The sequence below is a fragment of the Daldinia caldariorum genome (assembly GCF_022478825.1).
Source record: "Daldinia caldariorum strain CBS 122874 unplaced genomic scaffold F4812scaffold_3, whole genome shotgun sequence".
Classification (NCBI taxonomy): Eukaryota; Fungi; Ascomycota; class Sordariomycetes; order Xylariales; family Hypoxylaceae; genus Daldinia; species Daldinia caldariorum.
The window spans coordinates 717-18,031 of NW_025953039.1; the positions used below are offsets into that span (position 1 = coordinate 717).

Consider the following 17,315-nt stretch of genomic DNA (forward strand, 5'->3'; position numbering starts at 1 on the left):
GCACGTTATTAGAAGTAGTTGTTCCGGATATCTTGTTCGACATCTTGGCACTGAGCTCCTTATGAGCGATTTTATAATTTCCAACTAAGTTCTCAACCCTAAACCTTTCACATAGCATGGAATAGTAAGAATACATTGACCTCGGTATTTGAAACACGCTGCAAGAACATTAAATTCTGGGTTCTATTATCTACCCGACCTGTATGCTTAGGCGGATAAAAACATGTGTACCAGGTAGGTATATATACACCCCAATTTCCCGTATATACAAGAATCAAATATTTTTACTTCGTACCTTAGGTCTAGGTAGCTTAGGTAGATACAACTCTAATCTCCCTCCGTCTCTCTTACAACATCAACACCATCACCATCTACCACCTTTTACGACTCCGTAGCCGGACTCGGCGGCGCGTCCCCAGTCGCCCAATCAACCGGCTCCGGGCCCAGGACGAAATCGAGCGTGCCGCCCTTGGCGAAGACATCCTCCCACGTAACCCAAGCCTTATCCCAGCTGTTCCCGTTGACCTTGAGCGACTGGACGTAGTAAGACTGGGACGAGCCGCCTCCTCCCCCTTCCGCGTTGATCTGCAGCTTATTCCCGCCGCCGAGGTCGATCGTCAGGTCGCTGAACCACGGGGACCCGATGAGAAAAGTGGTTTGCCCCGTCATGGGGTACAGGCCGATGATGGACCACAGCAGCCACGACTCCATGGCCCCCGCGTCCGAGTTGCCGGGGAGCCCGCCGGGCGTCGGCGCGTAGTAGCTGTCGGCGACGTAGCGGCTGTGCCTGACGCTGAGGTCCTGGCGGCCGACGTAGCTGAACAGGTACGGCGTCGTGAAGCTCGGCTCGTTGCCCGGGTTGAACAGGGTGTGGTTGAACTGCGCGTTCCCCGAGCTCACCCCGCCCTCGAAGAACTTCTCCAGCCGCGCGACGAACGCGTCCCGGCCGCCCGACAGCTCCACCAGCTTGCCCATGTCGTGGTGCGCGTTGAACGAGTACTCGATCGGCAGCGCCTCGTAGTAATCGTCGCCCCAGTAGCACCCGCCGCAGCTGAGCGGGTCCTGGTCCTTGAAGTTGCCGTCCTCGTCGATCGGCCCCAGGAACCCCTTGAAGCCGAGCGCCTCGAGGTCCGGGTTCCACTGGTTGCGCCAGTTTCGCGAGCGGTTGAGGTATTTCTGTGCCTCCTCGTCCTTGCCTAGACCCTTGGCTACTTGGTAGAGACCAAAGTCATTTCCGGCGCTGTGAAGCATTAATGAGTCTAAGTGTCTACCAGAAGATACGTACGGTCGAGACGATGACTTACTATTCAACGGCTCGGCTGACGGAGCGCTTATATTTTGTGGTGATATATCCGCGATCTATCCAGTCGGGCAGGGCACCTCGTCCTTCCTTAGTGGAGGCAGTTTTGTCTCTGGGATCGTTGTTGTTCGGAGGTACTTTCTCAGCGTCTGTGACCATGGCAGAGAATGCATCATCCCAGTTGACAGCACCACGGACGCCTTTCACGTAAGCATCTGCTAGAATGTTGTCCGCATTAGAACCGCCTTGAGTTGCACCGTTGAAGAACGAGGACCGCGCATCGGGTAAGAAGCCGTCGTGTCTCCATATATCAACCAGAGAACGGATGAATTCCTCGTACACGACGGGCTGCAGGATATGCAAGAGAGAAGTTGTGCATCGAAACTAGGCTTGTTAGATTTTGCATATCAAAATTCTGGAAGAAGTATAACTTACCGTGTCCCAGAACGTGAAAATGTCGTCATAGTAAGGCTCACTTGATGACCAGAGTGGATTCTCCCCGGTCTTGTTGCTCGGGATAATAGACATGTGGTAAAGAGACGAATAGAGGAGCTGAAGCCTTGTTGTGTTGGTAAAATCCGTCGTGGTGACTTTGGATAGAATCTGGTCATTCCAGGCCGTTCTTGTGTTGTCTTCCAAAGTAACCCGAGATGTCCCGGCGGGAATCTCCCTATCAACATTTTCACAGGCCTGTTCAGATGAGATGAACGATACTCCTACCCTTGAGGTAACATTCTTGCCGTCGAAAGTAAAAACAGCGCCCAGCCGGGCATCAGAGCCTTGTTCGGAAGCATCGCTGTAGTCAGCTAGCTTATCGCCTTTTGAGTCCTCTCCCAAAAACGTCTTGAATGTCGTCGGCTGATCAAAGTAGCCGCAGAAGTGAACCGACCATTTCGGAGCGCGGTTCCAACCCTAGGGGAAAATTAAAACTCGATCAGATGTCTTCTAACTAATAAACTTGCAATGGTTAGGCTTTGATAAACTTACATTATCATAAGAACCAGATCCTTGATATCGAACACCGCTATCTGTCTTAGACACCGAAATATTACCGCCCAAGTAATTTTGGCCTAGACCTTGACCCCTGAAAGAAGGAAGAACATGAGAGACATCGACAACGACGTTGGTAACATCTGCATCATCTGGGAACTGATATTGGAACAGGCCGGCTTTACCAGTTGCTCCGAGTTCTACCGTAACGCCGTTTGAAAGACTCGACTTATAATAGCCGAGTCTCGCATCGTCCGCGTTGGCTCGGCCAATGCCCTGGTCATTCAGTGGGTTGTCGATTGAGCCGACAACGGGTAACTGGCTGACAACTCCGTATTTGGGCGCGCCACCCGTGCCGCTCTCGTGCAATAAGCTGAAGCCGGTAAAATTGCCATTGGACTGGTATCCCGAATAGCTGTCGGATCCGGTATATAGATCAGGGCCCAGCTTCACCATCCCGAACGGTAAGCTGACGCCGGGAAAAGTGTTGCCTCCATTTACGGAGCCGGTCTTTCGGTCGGAATTGTTAGTTTCGGAACACAGACGCGTTCGTGGAGTATTTGTATTTATGACTTGGAGGTAGTTACGTACAAATGGTAAGACAAACTGAGTCGGGTCATGAGCCTCGAACTTCGTAGCTTGGGCGGCTGAGAGGCCCAGCACCATGGCCGCGGGTGCGCGCATCTTGTCGGGCGAACTTGAACCGTGAAAGCGAAAGCGATCGACGAAATCCAATAGCGAAACAAACAAATATTTCAACATCGAAATACCCACATGCTATAGTATTGTCTGCTTAGAGCTAAAAACTAAACGAGCGATTACAGAGAGAGTTTGTAAAGAATGTATAGGTAATACTCTGTCCAAGAGAGTACGAATAGAACGAACGATTAGGAGGTAGTAAAGAGGCTACCCTAATAGTAACATAGTAAACAACGCAACGTTTCTATTCTGGTTCCTGATGACATAGATGTCAGGAGTAGGATCTATTTTGGGCCTATGGAACGGGGTAACCAAGCCACGGTTCCCGGGATCCTGGTGACTTGTCAGTCTGCACATTTCTGCTTAAGTAGGAAATAGCTGCTCCGCTGCTGCTGCCGCTGCTGCTTATGTATTGTACAATAGGTACAAATGTTGAACCGGGTTGTTGACGGGGAACCCTATATTTCGTTTGTTTCTTTTATTAGGGCGCAGCGAAGATCACAACCTTGTCAGCGAGGAAAACCTTGTTGATACAGGCTTGGCATCTAGGCGTAGGGCTGCTATTTACTTGATAGTTCCAAAACCATCAATTAGGTTGTTCTACCTTTAGGCGACATGTTGAACGTTGCGAGATGGAGTTGTCATATAGAACGACGCCGAAGCTGATTCAATTAGCTAACTTTAGTAGTATTTATGGACTCGAAGCATTTACAGGATGAATTTATTATGCGACCTGTTTCCGATTTCCGTCAACCTTGTAATCTGAACGTTTCGATTAACGCCTAATCTCGTCCGGTCTCGTCGCCCGAAGGATCGTCTTATTTAAACTTTTGGACCCTGAGCGTAAATCTTAAAGTGTCGGATATCCCTTGCCATTTAATATGGTCGCATTGCATTAATCATTAATAAATGTGGTACAGTAGCGATATATTCGTTGGAGAGACTCATGTCTATAAAATAAGAATCAGTATTGATCAGGTTGTGAAGTCTGTATAGTTAGACCAATATCTCAAACTTGAGTTTGTGTAGTTGAAAGTTGCTACAATATAAATATTACTCACCTATTTCAAACTCCAATATTAAATTGAGAATAAACAGTTAAAAGTACTCTGCAAAACATGATATATAGTTACTTTTGTAGAATTGTAATAGTTTTTGAAGATGTGTAGGTTTTGGTATAAAATAGGGTATGCATGGACACTCTTGTCCACTCAGGCCCTGATCGGCTCGATTCGTAAGGGTGGCTTATGATAATTTTGAATATTTTTTTCATACTAAAAGAAATACCCCTCTAGCGCCTTCCCTAATTCGGTAGTAAATTTGACACTACTGATTTTTGGACCCATCAAAACCCTCGTAAGCCCTTGTAAGCGATGTACCGCGCTAGCAAGGGTAATATGCTAGTCTTAAAGGAGTATAGTGGCCCATTATTTACCGTTTTGGGACAACTTTCGAGCTGTAAGCCAGGTAGCCATAAGCCAGCACGATAGATGCAGGTTTACAGCGTTTTTAAGCCTTGAAGCAGTAATCGTTGACATTATATTCAACGATATCGCCGTGAAAATAGACCTTACAAAATAACTTTTTACATTCACTATAATAACAGCCTTTCAGCTATCTAACGATATAAAAATCAATAACAGGGCTTATCTCATTACATAGTAATTATAATAAGGTCGTAAAAAGTCGTAGAAGGTTGTTTAAGTTACGATATATAAAAGTTGGGGGATAGTGGAGAAAAGAAATACTTTGCTGCCCCACCTAGTTTATATGGGACCGATTTGTATTTCTCTTCTGCGTAAGCCACCCTTACAAATCGAGCCGATCACAGCATCAGTGTCAGTAACCCGTTATGCTATAATTGTTTTAACTGAAGATAGGGTAGGCCTGTTTAGTTGTCTGCTTTGTACAATACATTACATCTGTTCAAGTGCGACCGGCAGTACGACCGCCTTTGGTAACTTCCAATTCATACCATTGGCGAGTCGCGACTGCTTCCCACGTACCTACCTTACCATGTCAGTTAGGTAGGTACCTGCCTAAGTGGAACGGCAGAGCGGCAACTTGAGACGAACTTGGGAATAACCTTAATACTTAACCTATAATTGTACATTTCCATACCACACAAACCCTGGCCATTACACCAAGCTCCCCACTTTCTTCCATCTGTTTACCCGTCCGTCTTATTCATGGTTATTCATGGAAATAGGTTTTGTCTTATTTTCTTCGGGCCGAATAATTTTCCATAATCAAATCTTTTGGACTCACCGCACGATTCTGCCATCTACTCGATCCCTTGAGTGACGACATTGTCAATCCGACAAGATGGGCCGCAAGCCCAATCCTATAATTCTCGAGTTCTTCGAGAGAGGAGCCAAATTGAATGATAATAGTAATAGGTATCACCATAGCTGCAAGTCATGTGGCGAAAACTTTCCCAAGGGTCGATATGACAGTCTGATCAATCATTTAATCAAGAAATGTCCCGCCCTCTCAAAAGAAGCGAGGACCCGTGCCTGTCTTGCTGTACACGGTATTAACAATGCTTCCAACAATTCCGCATTTAACGGTCTTTTGCATACTGGTCCTAACCATGGCCCATTTCCTGGACACCCCCAAGGCCTTTCTGCGCCCTCACTCGATCAATCTCAGAATCAGATCTGGACACCCCTAGAAACCCTTGCCGAAGTCTCTCGTCAGTTTGAGGCCCACGAGAAGCATGACGATCATGCCCCTATCTCTCAAGATCCTACGGCTGAAGCTGTTCAAACAACTTTGGCTGCTGCTGTCGTACCTGTTGCGGCTGCTGCCAATTCATTCGAGCTTCATGAGCAGTTCACTTTGGACAATCCGCCGACAAATTTGGACGGTCAATCGCAGCGAGATTTTAAGGGTATGGTCCCAAGCTAAGTTACGAGTATATAAAGACGTATACTAATATATAGTTTTATTAGATATCAATATGCTGCAGAAGCATTCCGAGAGCCTTACCGCGGAGGAGAGGCTTAGACGCGCATTCGAAGCCAAAGCGGGATCGCCCACCCACTCGGCACTCTCCGTAGCCATGGCAGCAACGGCTCACCTGAATACGTCCCTATTAGACCCGCAACTAATGACCGACGAATCCATCCATGATCACCATGCTCAAAGTGCCGAGATGCTAATTGATTATCCCCCGTCCCCGGAGAGGCCGCATACGGTGCCAAATACAGCCGAACCTACAGCTCCTTGGGAGGGTATGACTTACATGCCCCAGGACATTCACGCTCCCGCAACTGTGAACGATCATGGTCAGCACCTGGCAGCGACTCTGAATAGAGGTGGATTTCGCATGGATACAAGCAATACCCTCAATGGAGTTCGACACCGACATAGTCGAGCGCGGTTCGACACCAGTCGCAGAAAGGAGGTCCAAGAGATTCGTCGTATTGGAGCATGCATTCGCTGTCGCATTCTGCGCAAGACTTGCTCTAAGGGTACACCGTGCAATGCCTGTAAGAAAGTCCTTGCACCTCGGATTTGGCATACAGGGTGTGTCCGAACGAAGCTCTCAGAACACATCAACTTGTACTCAGCCGGTGTCCAAGTTGTCATGTCGCAAAAGCGTATTAATGGCTACAAGACCACTCACAATTTACAGAATAATGGGCTTGTGCTTGAGGTCTCACATTTCCCTGAGACTGGACATAAAGCCACCTTTAAGGTTCTACAGGGGACTCCCAAGGAGAAAAATGATGATGGTGGTGCTGGCCCCGGTCCGGTGATATTACTTGACAACAACGAGGATATCCCGACAAAAGTTGAGGCATATATGCGCGAGAATCTCAATGAGTTCATCCGCCGTGAGCCGTCTCCATATGTCAGTGTCACACTAGATATTGCTACCACGGTTGCAAATAACACCAATGATGAACTTCTCAAGAGATCCTTGGAGCTTTGGGGAATTGTTGAGATGATGGATAGAGAACGACAATGGACAATGCTCGTAAAAGGAGATGATAAAGAGTATCTGATCAAGGACGATTCTGACTGCGAGGCTTATACCAATATTTGCATGCAGCTCACCGCCGCAGCCGAGCGCAAAGCATCAGCCGCTAGCAAAGTCCTCCTAAATGGTATCCAGAAGCACCTGCAGGACGGCAAGGCAAAACTCGGGTTTCCCATGTTCTTGACCGTGATGCTTTTCCTCAACTGTATGGAGAAAACTACGTGGGCGTTCAAAGCATGGGATGAGGAGAATCTACGCCCGAAGTGGCCTCTTGAGAAGCCCCCGAACAGCTTCACAACCCAGGGCCAGGAACTAACTGAGCTACTCAGAATGCTGCTAGTCATCCGACACATTCTGCCGAAGACAATGGCCATGGGCCCGGAGTCACCACTTGTGGCCAACGATAACGATCCAACCGTGCAGGATTATTTCCATTACCTCAATGTCACGACCGCCTACTTGGAGTCTCGTCGTGATCAAAACAATTTCCAGCCGACAGATTCTCGATCTCTCGAGTTTTTATTCTGTTCGTCTCTTCTGCTCAACAACTAAGGGCCTTTCTTAATCCAATAGACCATGGATTTTTTTTTTTATTTTTTATTTTTTTGAACGCATTACATTTCACACGATTCTTGTACAAACTTCTCAGTTGCCTACCTGCTTATAAGCATTTCACGACTTTCATACGCACGTTTCGGATATAGAGAATTCAACGAAAGGGAAAGGAAAGGAAAATAAGGAACAAATCATCACGATTCACGAATATAGACTCACGCAGTATATACGACTTCACGAATGTTTCAGATAACCCACTGGCACGCCGTACATATGCTACATGCGTACGTATTATCACACACATCGCCTGCGAGATTCTTGATACTTCGGCCCCTATTACATCTAGGGAGAGGGCAAAATGTATAAAAGGAAGCAAAAAAATTCCAAGAGATCTCCTTTGTTCTCCTCTTCTGAAGCGAAAATGGCACGTCTCACGACAACGGATGGTACTTTGGTAACCCACCCTGGAAATCGGCGTTTTCACGACATTTTCGGTATTCATCATGGAAAAGACATTTTGCATGCATAGGAAAAGAGAAAGGTTTAGGGACGTTATTTTTCGTTATCGTTGTTCTAGACTTGAAAGAAAATACCCCTCTTCGCCCTCACCTTCAGATGAGGACGATGTACCTAAGTGGATGCATGGTCATAGTTAGGTGTTCAGGGTTGTTGTTGGCTTTTGCTTTTTCCTTCACTTTTGCAGTTTGGCCTGGCCTGGCCTGGTCTTGTCCTGTCTGGCACTTTGGCCAGCAGCGACAGAGACTGAGATAGCAACAGGCGCGGATATGGAAGGAGATGTATGATTGTTGTTTTAGGTACTCGGTTCGCCAATTAATAATAAAGCTCCTCACAACTTTGTGAGGCTTTCTCAATAAATTATGGCTACTGCTTATGTTATTGCGTGCGTAGGCTCTGGTTTCTTCATCCAATTTACCTAATAATTGAAATATTAATACTTTTTGACCTTAGAGGTGGCAGAGAAAAAATAGGGGCTAGCTAGATCTTAGTTGAAGGTTTCTTGCTTTTCTATATACCTACATACCTGTCTACTCGATCTTGAGTGCCTAGGAATGTACAGCTTCCAACGATTACTAGGTAGGCACCTAAGGTACCTCCCCCGTCTTTCTTCCCCTCTTGTTCTGCCCAAGGCCTTGGCTTGAAGTTTAGGTATGCATGTATGTATGACGTGTATGGTATTTCCTCCGTCGGTACGTACAAGAGGCACAATAACTCGACATGGAAGAAAGCCACAAAGATACCTAACCTACTCACACTCATTCCACTCTATTTTCGGCAAGAAGCCCTGCACTTTTACTCAACATCGCCAGCTAATAACACTCACTTACTCACAAACCAACCCACTCTTTCTACCCCGTAGCCGTCCTCTCGATCCCGGGGACCACGCCCACGCCCCCAGCAGCAGTCAAAGACACAGACCCCTGACCGGGCGCCGCCCTGCGCGGCCTCTTAAAGCACGCGAACTGGGCGCGGCTGTGCTCCCGTAGCTTCTTGAGGACCTCCCGCATGCCGGGGAGCTCGTCCTGGAGGCGGGCGCGGGCCTGGTTGTCCGTCTTGGAGTCGAGCATGGTGTAGATCTCGCCCTGGATGGCGGACGCGCGCTCCGTCGTGTACTGGCTCAGCGTCTGCGCGAAGAACTCGACGTCGAGCGTCGCCTGCATGAGCGCGCCGAGGTCGAACCGCGGCCGCGCCTTGAGCGACTCCAGCAGCTCTCGGCTGACCTGCTCGAGGAGGTACGAGAGCACCTGGTGCGTCATGCTCGGCGCTGTGGTGGACACCTGCGTGTGCACGAGGACTAGGGTGAGAAGAGCTTCGTACACGTATGGTTTGACTTCCGTGGGTTTGGGAGGTGCCCATTTAGGATCCGAAAGCCCGGCGCGGATGATCTTGCGTAAGCTCTCGAGAGATGGACGGGTGAAGGACTGGAATAGGCGAGCGTCGATCTGACCAAGTACGTCCTTGATAGTCTTGGATTCATCTGTAAGCTTGACGGAGAAGGCATTCTCAAACTGGCTATTTAAGTTGGGCACTACTTTGGTGCGCAAAGCGTGGAGATTGCCCAGGGTTAAGAGCATACGGACGTTCTGCGGCCATAAGTTAGCATCTGTTTTCGAAATATACTTCCGAGATAACTTACTCTGTCTCCAGGGTCAACAGTCTCTGAGCCGAGACTCAGAGACACCCTGTCGCTCCCAGACCTCACGGTCAGATCCGCATCAGTAGTCCATTCGTCATCAGTTTTCTTAATCGCACGCTCTGCATTTTCTACCATTCCGCTAAGTGCTTTATAAAGCGTCGTAACATACTGACTCCTCACCATCTGAAGCAGTTTCGACGTCGGCGCAGAGACAATATCCCCCGAGCCGGGTTTGGCCATCGCCTCCGGGATATAGAGGATTTTCTGCATCCCAGAGAGAAGCGCACCTTCGAAGGAGGCGAAGCTCGTTGGCATGCGTGTGATATCTCCCATCTCTTTGGAACGCTTCCAGTCCTCGACATACTTAATGTTCTCGGCATCTTTGTTCCAAGCAGCACATAGGGCAGTGACACATCTCTCTCGTGCAGCACCGACCAAAGTCTTCAGCATCTCCAACTGCTTTGCGTCGCCTTGCCTGACAGGCGCTATACTTGCCATCTCAGACGCCCCAGAACCGACCAAGTTAAGCATCCTGGAGAGGTAATGAACACCGCTGACTGAATTTGATGTCGGGGGCCAAAATGCGAATTTCTCCCACGCCTCTCCCGTTTTAGGAGATGGGGGAGGGAGGTTGTTCGCATCGAAGTTAAAACGAGGGTCTCTCGTATTGCTTAACCCTGCAGACCCGGGCGTCCCGGGTGAAGGTGGTAGTGGGGAAAAGAGTAGTGAGACATCCTCAGGGGGAGCACCTGCAAAGAACTCGAAGACATGCCCACGGATCATATCAACTAGTTCGATGGTACCTTTTTGCAGATCCACAGTTCCCTGCTGGGAAAGTCTATGGTGGTCCCGAGACTCTCCATTGTAACCCGTGGGCAAGGCCTTTTGAGCCTTCCCATCAATAAATCCTTCAACAGTTTGCCAGAATTCTATAACCTCCCCTAATACACCTTGACTAGATAAGAGGCTCGATAAGAAGGCCAACATCTTCTCCCACAATTCGATAACATCAGAAGAATCTAGCCCGTTGGCTTTACCCTCAACTGAGAGCCGACCAAGATTCCTTAAATGTGTAGCCATCATCTGCGGCGGTGGCTTTTCACCGTTTGCAAGACGGCGTCGAAGCACTTCAATTTCGACCTTGGCTCGTTCTCCCAGAGACGAGATTTTCCCCTTAAGATAATCGTACTTGCTCAAAAGCCATACCCAGATCGGGTTATCATCGACGCCAAGCTCTAGTAACAAGCTTATTAATTCCATATGTTGATCTTGCGGTTGCGCAACCAAAGTGTCCGTTCTTGACGCATTATGAAGCGACGTAAGCTTCCTCCATAGTTCGCGCTTGAATAGTTGAATTTGCTCACCAACATCGTACCACATTCGAGCTGCAAGAAGAATCTGGTACGCCTCGGTCTCGCTTGGCGGGGTAGAACCTAGCTCCTCGACGAGTTTACGGGCCTCGTCCGCAAATCTTCGAGCGCGGGTATACTCCTCCACCAGGGCCTCGTAATCTTTTCTCTTAATACTATCCGCAATGTTAGAACTAGCCTCGATGTACTCCTTGTATCGATCGAGCGAACTTGAAACGGTCTTCAGGTTCTCTTCTTTCTCTCGGCCACCGAGCGCGGGACCCCAGACATCTTCGGCCTTGGCTGCCACGTCTAATAGAGGCGTTTTTATACCCATAACTCCATAATCGCTTTCTTTAACGAGCGCATTCTTCTTCCGAGTATCGGGTAGAGGAGTTACTAGCGGGTTCGTTCCCAGAGCCGCACCGCCACTGCTGTTCCTGAAGCTACTTCTACTAGCTTGTCGCGAGTGTCTCCGAGCGCGGTTCAGTGATGGGGGTTCGACGCCCCTGTATTTCATTTCTTTGTAGACATTGTCGATGGTAGCCTTGGCTCGTACGAATCTCTCAAAATTAGATTCTACCAAAACCTTGAGGGATGCGGATTTCTGGTCGATAGACTTGGATAGGACGTCGAGACCGTTTAGGAGGGATTGAGTATCGGCGGTGGCATGCATCTGGGATAGGAATAGAGCAGGGGAGAAACTTGTGGAGGACAAGAGGAACCGATTGCCTATAACATATCTGGTAAGTCTGAGAGTGCTTCTTAAGCCAGGTGGTTTTCCAATTAAACATACGTAGACGGACATCATCTTGGACCGGCACTCCCAATTGTTTCAATGACCTAACGACGCTGTCTGATGTCCCTAACGGGTCGGGCTCGTCTTTCTGTACCAAGTTGCTCACTCCATTTGGCGACTTCTCGGATCCCTGGACGATACTAGTCCTATTGCTGACAGCTCGTTCCAACGCTTGATATCGCGACTTTCTACGATTTATTTTTTGCTTTTTCAGCTGCTCCTGTTCGCTATCCGAGTCATCGCTCTTATCCTTCTCGGCCGGCCATTCGGTGGGAAAGGGGGTAGACAGCTGGTAAAACTCCAGTACGTTCCTATCAAAGTCGGCCATGATGTTACCGTCGCTATTCCCGGATATTGATGCGTACTATGTATGCCTTCCGACGGTAATATGGTGGCCCCGTGCCGAATTTGAATTCTATGGCTTTTCCATCTGCTAATCTTATTACGATATTGGAATCGTCGGATATATCTCTCCTCGAACTTAGGTATATGCTCTGTGACTACACACTCTCAAAGTGTGCTGGGTTGTTTGGTGATTGTTCAATTAGGTATTGATGTGTCAAATGAGGACCGGTTGACTACGAAGGAGTGGATGCTATGTTAGGTATTGAAGTAAGTATTAGTGTTGCAGCGGTGCATCACTCTAAGACAAATCTAGGTTAGATCCTGCATGCTACATGTACATAGTAGTGCATTGTACATTGTACATAGTACATATTATACATACATTGTACATATAATGGCGCATAGCAAGCCACAATATGGGTAGGTGACAAATGACAACATTGAGCAGGCTGGCAGCACGGGCCGTATGTGGCAGGCGGGGAAGAAGCTAAAAAGTGGCTTGTGGTAAATATCTGGTTTGAAAATTCGTTCGGCTCAAGCTAAGGTCCAACGGTTCACGGGTGGTGGTTTTTCTTATCAGATCTTGCAGATGCAACAGCCGTCCGTCCGATACCACCCGAGCCTCAAAAGTTGCTTGAGAAAACAATTCTACAAACCTCATTCTCACAACCCCCCACCCCCCCTTTTTCCCCCTTTGCGCCAGTATCTTAAATCTACCTTTAGGAGCTAAACAAATAAATACCTATATTTTGCTCCTTTTAATCCTACATAATGCTAAGCATCCGAGCGGTAGCCGCACCTTTGCGGCGCCAATGCCTGGCCACTGCTCCTCGAGCCGCCGCAACTCTATCTTTCCAGGTGGGCGCTGACAGAGAGCACAAAATTCCTGAATAGCAAACATGGTCGCTAACTACTCCGCCACAAACAGAACCGAAGATTTTACTCCGACAAGGTCGCTAAGTTTACTGGTGTAAAGGGTGCTGATGTACGTCTCCAAGCGCATTTTGCAACTATTACCATGTGAAATTCAGCCTAGGAAAATCACTCAAAAGATACACCACGTTTGCTAATTGTCTAAACAATAGGGTCGCTACCCCGTCAGCATTATCGAGGGTGATGGTATTGGACCTGAGATTTCGCAAGCCGTCAAGGACATTTTCGAGGCTGCTAAGGTTGGTGCATAGGTTTCACCTCGGCTTTGAGATTTATTGTTTTTCTAAAACTTCTTAGACACCTATCAGCTGGGAACCAGTCGACGTCACACCTAAACTAGTAGACGGAAAGACCACCATCCCTGCCGAGACAATCGAGAGCATCCAAAGAAACAAGGTTGCCCTCAAGGGTCCTCTTGCTGTAAGTCCATAGTCGTCGGCTATTTCTATATGACCGCCTGCGCAATGCTGATTGAACTTGAACTCTACAAGACACCCGTTGGCAAGGGACACGTCTCGCTTAACCTTACTCTCCGACGAACATTTAATCTATTCGCGAACTTGCGACCCTGCCGATCCATCGCCGGCTACAGGACGGCATACGATAATGTTGATACCGTCCTGATCCGAGAAAACACCGAGGGTGAATACTCTGGTATCGAGCACGTTGTTGTTGACGGTGTTGTCCAGAGCATCAAGCTCATTACCCGCGAGGCCAGTGAGCGCGTCCTCCGATTCGCCTTCCAGCACGCCGAAGAGATTGGCCGAAAGAAGGTCCGCGTCGTACACAAGGCCACGATCATGAAGATGTCCGACGGTCTTTTCCTTAAGACCGCCCGTGAGGTTGCTGAGGACTTCCCCAATATCGAGTTCGATGCTGAGTTGCTAGACAACACTTGCCTGAAGATGGTTACCGACCCCCTACCGTACAATGACAAGGTTCTTGTCATGCCCAACCTGTACGGTGATATTCTGTCTGATATGTGCGCTGGTCTTATCGGCGGTTTGGGTTTGACGCCCTCGGGTAACATCGGTGATGAGTGCTCCATCTTCGAGGCCGTGCACGGGTCTGCCCCGGATATCGCTGGCAAAGGTCTAGCCAACCCCACCGCCCTTCTTCTCAGCTCCATGATGATGTTGAGACATATGGGCTTGACCGAGTATGCCAATAGAATTGAGAAGGCTACATTCGATACCCTGGCGGAAGGAAAGTCGCTCACCGGCGACCTGGGCGGAAAGGCGAAGACTCACGAGTACGCGGCGGCTATCATTTCCAAGTTGTAGATACCTCATTCATCATGGTCCATCATCCATACCTACCTACATAGTGGCGTCTGTTAGAAGGAGATATATCACGGTTGCGCTGTAGAGTTGTATAACAATGGGGAAACGATTTTTGCATGATTCACGTCGAGTCGAGTCCGAATGCCGGTTAGGCAAGTTGAGAATTTGTGATGAAGCCGGGCCACCTAAAAAAACAACAAAAAAACAAACAAAACAACCCTTCTCCTAGTTTCCCGAATCTCGTGATTTAGATGGAGATGGTAATAGGAATACAATCTACCTAAACAAACGAAGGAAATTCACCTCCAAGACTACCTAGGTACCTAATGTTATCGTACTAAATTAGCAAAATTCATATGATTTAATAGGAGCCGTAGTATCCAGAACCATATCGCTTTTAGCTGTATATTTTGATTGCATATTAGAAGAAACCCGGCGCCTTTGAGCTGACGTTGAAGCCAAGCTTTGTTGTTAGTAAGAAGACTGCAGCAGACCCCCTTAGATCTGCGCTGCGCCAAGGTGCCTCTCCCGTTATAATATTTGGGGATTCTAATAATTAGAGCGACCACCAACAAACACCAATACGAGTCAGCACGACCGTTTAATGCGTATAAACTTAAAAGGGACGTTCATTTGTCCCCTGTACGGATTATGGCTTGTACAGACAATACGATTGACCGAACCCCTTCTCCTTTGTTAGCCGACGAAAATCCCATAAGCTGATGTGCATCCTGCTAGCTGGAGATAGATAGCTGCCGTATCTGCTAGGCTGGCTAACCGCATGATTGTGAGCTCTCCAACAAGTCCTACATCCCATCACACATGATGATCTTGAGGCATTTTTCTTAGGCGTACCTAAAGCATGAAAGGAAAACTTCGGTACAGCTGACTGATACTACTAACTCAAGAGAGAAAGAAAAAAAAGAGGGTGGTGGGTTGGGGGGCTAGAAGCGGGATACTAGAGTGAATTATAGAGATATATTAGACCTGGATATGGTGATAGATTGAACTAGACACATCTCGACCAGATGACCGTCGTTCATCAAATCCAGGGAGGTAAGTTGCGATCTCCAGGACGCCGAAGCCCAGGAACGGAGCTGCGTTTTCTCATTAGGTTATCGAGCCCGTCGTTGAATTATCATGTATCACATCACAACCTTAGTTAGCTTACTTACCTCTAATCTGATTTTTTTTTTCCTTAGATATTACGGGCTGCTGTATCACGACTATTCTCCTTACCGACTGGAATAATGGAACCATTTACATGCCACAATTGTAGGTTCTCGGGACGCAATTGGTGCCAGGACCGTGGATATCGAAGATCGAAGACATGTGCGAAAGTTGTGACCTCTATGTGAGTGATGTGATATTCGTATCGTAGCACGGACGACGCGACGCGATGGTAATCACGGCTAGCAATGATACCTACCTGCCTAACGTACCTTTACCACCTAGCCCTACCCTCCAACCCGGGTATGCAGCTCGGGCTTCGGGTATCAAGCCGGGAGAGATGGGGAGGGAGAAAACAAATCCCCCACGCCGAATAGCTTCCTGCCGGGCACAAGCACCCACGAGCGAGACAAAGACAGCACAGCATCGGCCGATTACCCCTCAAGAATGTCATCACCTCCGCGTCAGATATGTACGTCAGCCCAACGACTCTGAGCAGGGCAAGTCTCAAACCGAATCTGTGCAGCACGGCGTTGCTCAACCGGCTCAATGGAAGAAGCACGAGTTGTGCGACAACGACGATGGCCACGACTTCTTTTCACAATAAGCTGTGTGAAATAAGCATGTGTGTACCTAAAGTAAGGTAGGTAGACATGTGTATGCGTGTGCGTGTGCGTATGTGGTTGAGAACAGTGTCGCCGATACAAATAGCCGGTAACACGACTTTTCGATCGGGGCTGATAAAACTTAAAGCTACCTAACCTAAACTTTGCACATGTTCAGGTTACGCCCACGAAAGCCAGGCGTAGGCGTAGATGTAGGTGTAAGCTTAGGCTTATGTTTCCATCAAAAACCCGGAGGATTGCTTACGATCGAGGACTGCTACACGACGTGTAATGTATAATACTAAGTCCCCGAGATACTAGTTAAGCACTATCAGATTTGTTATTTCTGGGGAAATGCCTCAGTCGTTGGACCAGGGGGTTAACGCTTGTCAGGGATTTGTCTCTCTAGAGTCGGGATAGAGTGGAAAGGGGGGGGAGGACTTGGGACGTCTCAAGATTAATAATAAGGCTAAAAAGAATTGGATAGGTACCTCTATCGTATGAAGCTTGGAAGTGATTTGCATGCTTAGAGTGCCTGACAGATGTATAATATCGCCCTCAATTATGCTCATAGGCCTAACAAAGAGCACCTAAGGTTAGGTAGCTTGTTTGAAGAAGAGGCAAAATTGGTAGCAACGCCATAGTAACACTAGAACGTCGGTCTGAGTTGTGATACACGGGGGATCGGCATTCTATTATTTAGCCTCCCCAATATGTTAATTGGACGTCTCCATAATGAGGCTGGGGAAAACAAGCGTAAGCTCTACTGCATAGTAGGCATGTAAGAGATGATCTGAGACAAGCTGGGCGGCGGACAACGGGAAGCTCTCACCGAGTCTGTTCCACTTTGCTCGTCCCAAATTTTTATTACCAATTAACTTGCATGTAGGTATCTTACAATACAAAAGTACCTACGTTATTTTACTACAGGTACCTACTTCAACACCAACTCCCTAACCTAACGATTTTGAGGAATCCCGTTCGTGATAGGTACCTCCTACCTACCTAACGTACTGTGTAAATTTCAGGCGGATGCGGTAATATCGCGGGAATAGGACCCTATCCAAGATACATGGGTACCTGGCTAGTCCCGCTACGGTTAAGAGCCGATTCGCTTAGGGGTTTCTTAACCAATGACGGCGCC

At 48.1% G+C, this 17,315-nt stretch overlaps 4 protein-coding genes across 4 annotated transcripts; 2 read left to right on the forward strand and 2 right to left on the reverse strand.

The window, feature by feature from the left end:
* Positions 1-258: 258 nt before the first annotated feature.
* On the reverse strand, positions 259-3,052 carry F4812DRAFT_468905 (glycoside hydrolase family 92 protein; the record flags this gene model as incomplete). The annotated part of the gene is made up of 5 exons (XM_047938823.1): positions 259-1,240; positions 1,305-1,684; positions 1,736-2,212; positions 2,288-2,800; positions 2,882-3,052. 5 exons carry the CDS (start codon positions 3,050-3,052, stop codon positions 382-384), a joined length of 2,400 nt encoding a protein of 799 aa, XP_047792529.1. The 3' UTR covers positions 259-381.
* A 2,065-nt stretch (positions 3,053-5,117) lies between these two features.
* On the forward strand, positions 5,118-7,608 carry F4812DRAFT_256836 (uncharacterized protein). Its single transcript, XM_047930769.1, has 2 exons — positions 5,118-5,882; positions 5,944-7,608. Exons 1-2 carry the CDS (start codon positions 5,315-5,317, stop codon positions 7,527-7,529), a joined length of 2,154 nt encoding a protein of 717 aa, XP_047792530.1. The 5' UTR covers positions 5,118-5,314; the 3' UTR covers positions 7,530-7,608.
* A 1,291-nt stretch (positions 7,609-8,899) lies between these two features.
* On the reverse strand, positions 8,900-12,163 carry F4812DRAFT_449838 (exocyst complex component Sec5-domain-containing protein; the record flags this gene model as incomplete). The annotated part of the gene is made up of 3 exons (XM_047936021.1): positions 8,900-9,634; positions 9,688-11,768; positions 11,833-12,163. 3 exons carry the CDS (start codon positions 12,161-12,163, stop codon positions 8,900-8,902), a joined length of 3,147 nt encoding a protein of 1,048 aa, XP_047792531.1.
* Positions 12,164-12,719: 556 nt separating this feature from the next.
* Positions 12,720-14,815, forward strand: F4812DRAFT_416686 (uncharacterized protein). Its single transcript, XM_047933101.1, has 5 exons — positions 12,720-13,038; positions 13,109-13,165; positions 13,266-13,352; positions 13,411-13,533; positions 13,605-14,815. Exons 1-5 carry the CDS (start codon positions 12,952-12,954, stop codon positions 14,394-14,396), a joined length of 1,146 nt encoding a protein of 381 aa, XP_047792532.1. The 5' UTR covers positions 12,720-12,951; the 3' UTR covers positions 14,397-14,815.
* The last annotated feature ends 2,500 nt before the right edge of the window (positions 14,816-17,315 follow it).